Raw genomic sequence first — 2039 nt, forward strand, 5'->3', positions numbered from 1 at the left:
TATAATATATTACATTTCTGACTGTATATCCCTGTAATTATTACACACTGTAGCTTTAATAAAACAACATTCATAAAATAGTTGAGGGAATATTAGCAGTTTATTTTCTGGGATAAACATCACTCATACAGTCAAAATGTCACCATTCATTACAGTCCTTTTGCTCGGTTAGTTATAAATTAACACTTTTTACCCCATAGAGAGCTTCTCTGGACTGCATTTTGGATATATATTTCATTTAAATCCTTTTCCTTAGTAGTTTTAATTTCTACGGTTGGTAACCAAACATCAACTGGTGACTGCATGGCAGCACTTAGTGCTCCAACCTTTTAACCACATTTTCCATCTTTTTCTACCACACTTCATCCTTCCACTACACTTTCTACTAATATTAATTTATATATCACGTTGTACACAGCCAGCTGTTGAGCAAAGACTTTGTTTGACTTATATCCAAACCATAACAAAAGATTATTATGCCTTAAAATCTTCCCCATCTGATAATATATTTCAATGTATCTGTGGTTTTGTAATCTTTATTAAATATGAGTGTATCTTATGAGTTTTCTTTTTTTAAATTAAATTACAGAATTAATTTACATTCAGATTATATCATAGTTTAGATTATTGCTTGGATGGAATACTTTTAAATTTCGATGTTTTCAAAGTGATTTGTTAGGATCTGTGATCCTGCATCGCCTCTTTAATCAGTTTGATCCATTAACTATTTAAAATAAATCAACTTTTAAATTTGAATTTAATATTAAGAAGGGAAAATATCTAAACTAAGGATAACATAACAGTCACAGGTGAAAGTATTTTTTTTCATCAGATGTTTCTTTAATAACGACAAAGTAACCAAAAGTAAATAACTGGAATAATTCAGCATGGACAGGAACAACACAGGAGAAGGAAAATATGATAATTACAGAGTCTGGGAGAAAAAAACAACACAAAAGTGTAAAATTCTGATAAAAACAAAACATGTTGACGAGTCAGTGGGTTAAAAAAATAAGTCTGGAGTAGTAATCGATATCAAAAGGAATGAGGCGACGTAAACCAATTAGCCGATGTTACAGTGAAGCTGAACATTGGAGTTAATGGTACATTTATTTTGCTTGTCAGCTTGTATTCGCCATATAAACAGGAATGTGTCACCATCACAGAATTCACACGGATATGAAAACTCTGCCACAGAGTGTACCATTGGACATATCTGAATATTTACATCTTGCGTGAGCAAGCAAAGGTACTCAAAACATCTCGTTCTATAAGTGTTTCTCTTCTTTGTTCATACAAAAATAGCTCTTTACTATAATGGATCCAAGTTTACGTTGAAATATCGAAAAACCAATCTAAATGCAAATGCATATAAACCCCAAGATGACAGGTGTGACATCTCGACCATGGAGTGGATTTTGGCACTTTTTCATACAAACGAGTTACAGATCTGCCTCGAAGGGACGTCTACTCGGCATCAGCAGCGGCTGTCAAGCGGGTCCAGAGAGAAGACGGTTCCCTCTAAGGTTAGTCCCATTTTGAACCCCTCCTGTGGGGAAAACAAGCAGGATGATAAATGCTGCTCAGTGCTGGCTGATGAGCTACGACAAACCTGTTTTATCTGGAATCTCAACGTGAGGAAAGTACAGAACAACAACCAACAAAGGTCAGCAGCGAAGGAAACTGTTTGAAACATGCAAAGTCATGCTTACTTGCAAGGTCATGCAAAGTCATGCTTTACAGTTGACTGGATGCAGTTAGTATCCAACATAGAGTGGAAATCAGACCAGTTTCTAATGAAGAAATAAAGGCAACAACAGCACACAGGCTAAAAGTTAAACTCATGAGGTAAATCTCTTTTAAGGCCTTATGCAGTCCTCTTTGGATTATGCAGTTCTTGAAGTAATTGATGTCATCCTCTCAGAACTAATGCTAACCGTAAAAGTAACGTGATTAGGGATGCACGATATTGGGATTTTGGCCGATATCCGATATGCCGATATTTTAAAACTCATGTAGCCGATAACCGATATCGATAC

At 35.3% G+C, this 2039-nt stretch overlaps 1 protein-coding gene across 10 annotated transcripts in view; it reads right to left on the reverse strand.

Annotated features, from left to right (window-relative positions):
- Nucleotides 1-827: 827 nt before the first annotated feature.
- Nucleotides 828-2039, reverse strand: part of gulp1 (GULP, engulfment adaptor PTB domain containing 1) — a 134061-nt gene continuing 132849 nt past the window's right edge. For 7 of the 10 annotated variants that reach the window (XM_015377019.1, XM_015377021.1, XM_015377020.1 and 4 more), the window contains one exon: nt 829-1549. In XM_015377019.1, coding sequence (XP_015232505.1) covers nt 1478-1549 — 72 coding nt within the window. In that variant the 3' untranslated portion in view covers nt 829-1477. Of the gene's footprint in view, nt 1550-2039 lie in introns of all 10 variants that reach the window. The other 3 variants (XM_015377027.1, XM_015377018.1, XM_015377025.1) reach the window with 3 other exon arrangements.

The sequence above is a fragment of the Cyprinodon variegatus genome, unplaced genomic scaffold, assembly GCF_000732505.1.
Source record: "Cyprinodon variegatus isolate N-32 unplaced genomic scaffold, C_variegatus-1.0 Scaffold145, whole genome shotgun sequence".
Lineage (NCBI taxonomy): Eukaryota > Metazoa > Chordata > Actinopteri > Cyprinodontiformes > Cyprinodontidae > Cyprinodon > Cyprinodon variegatus.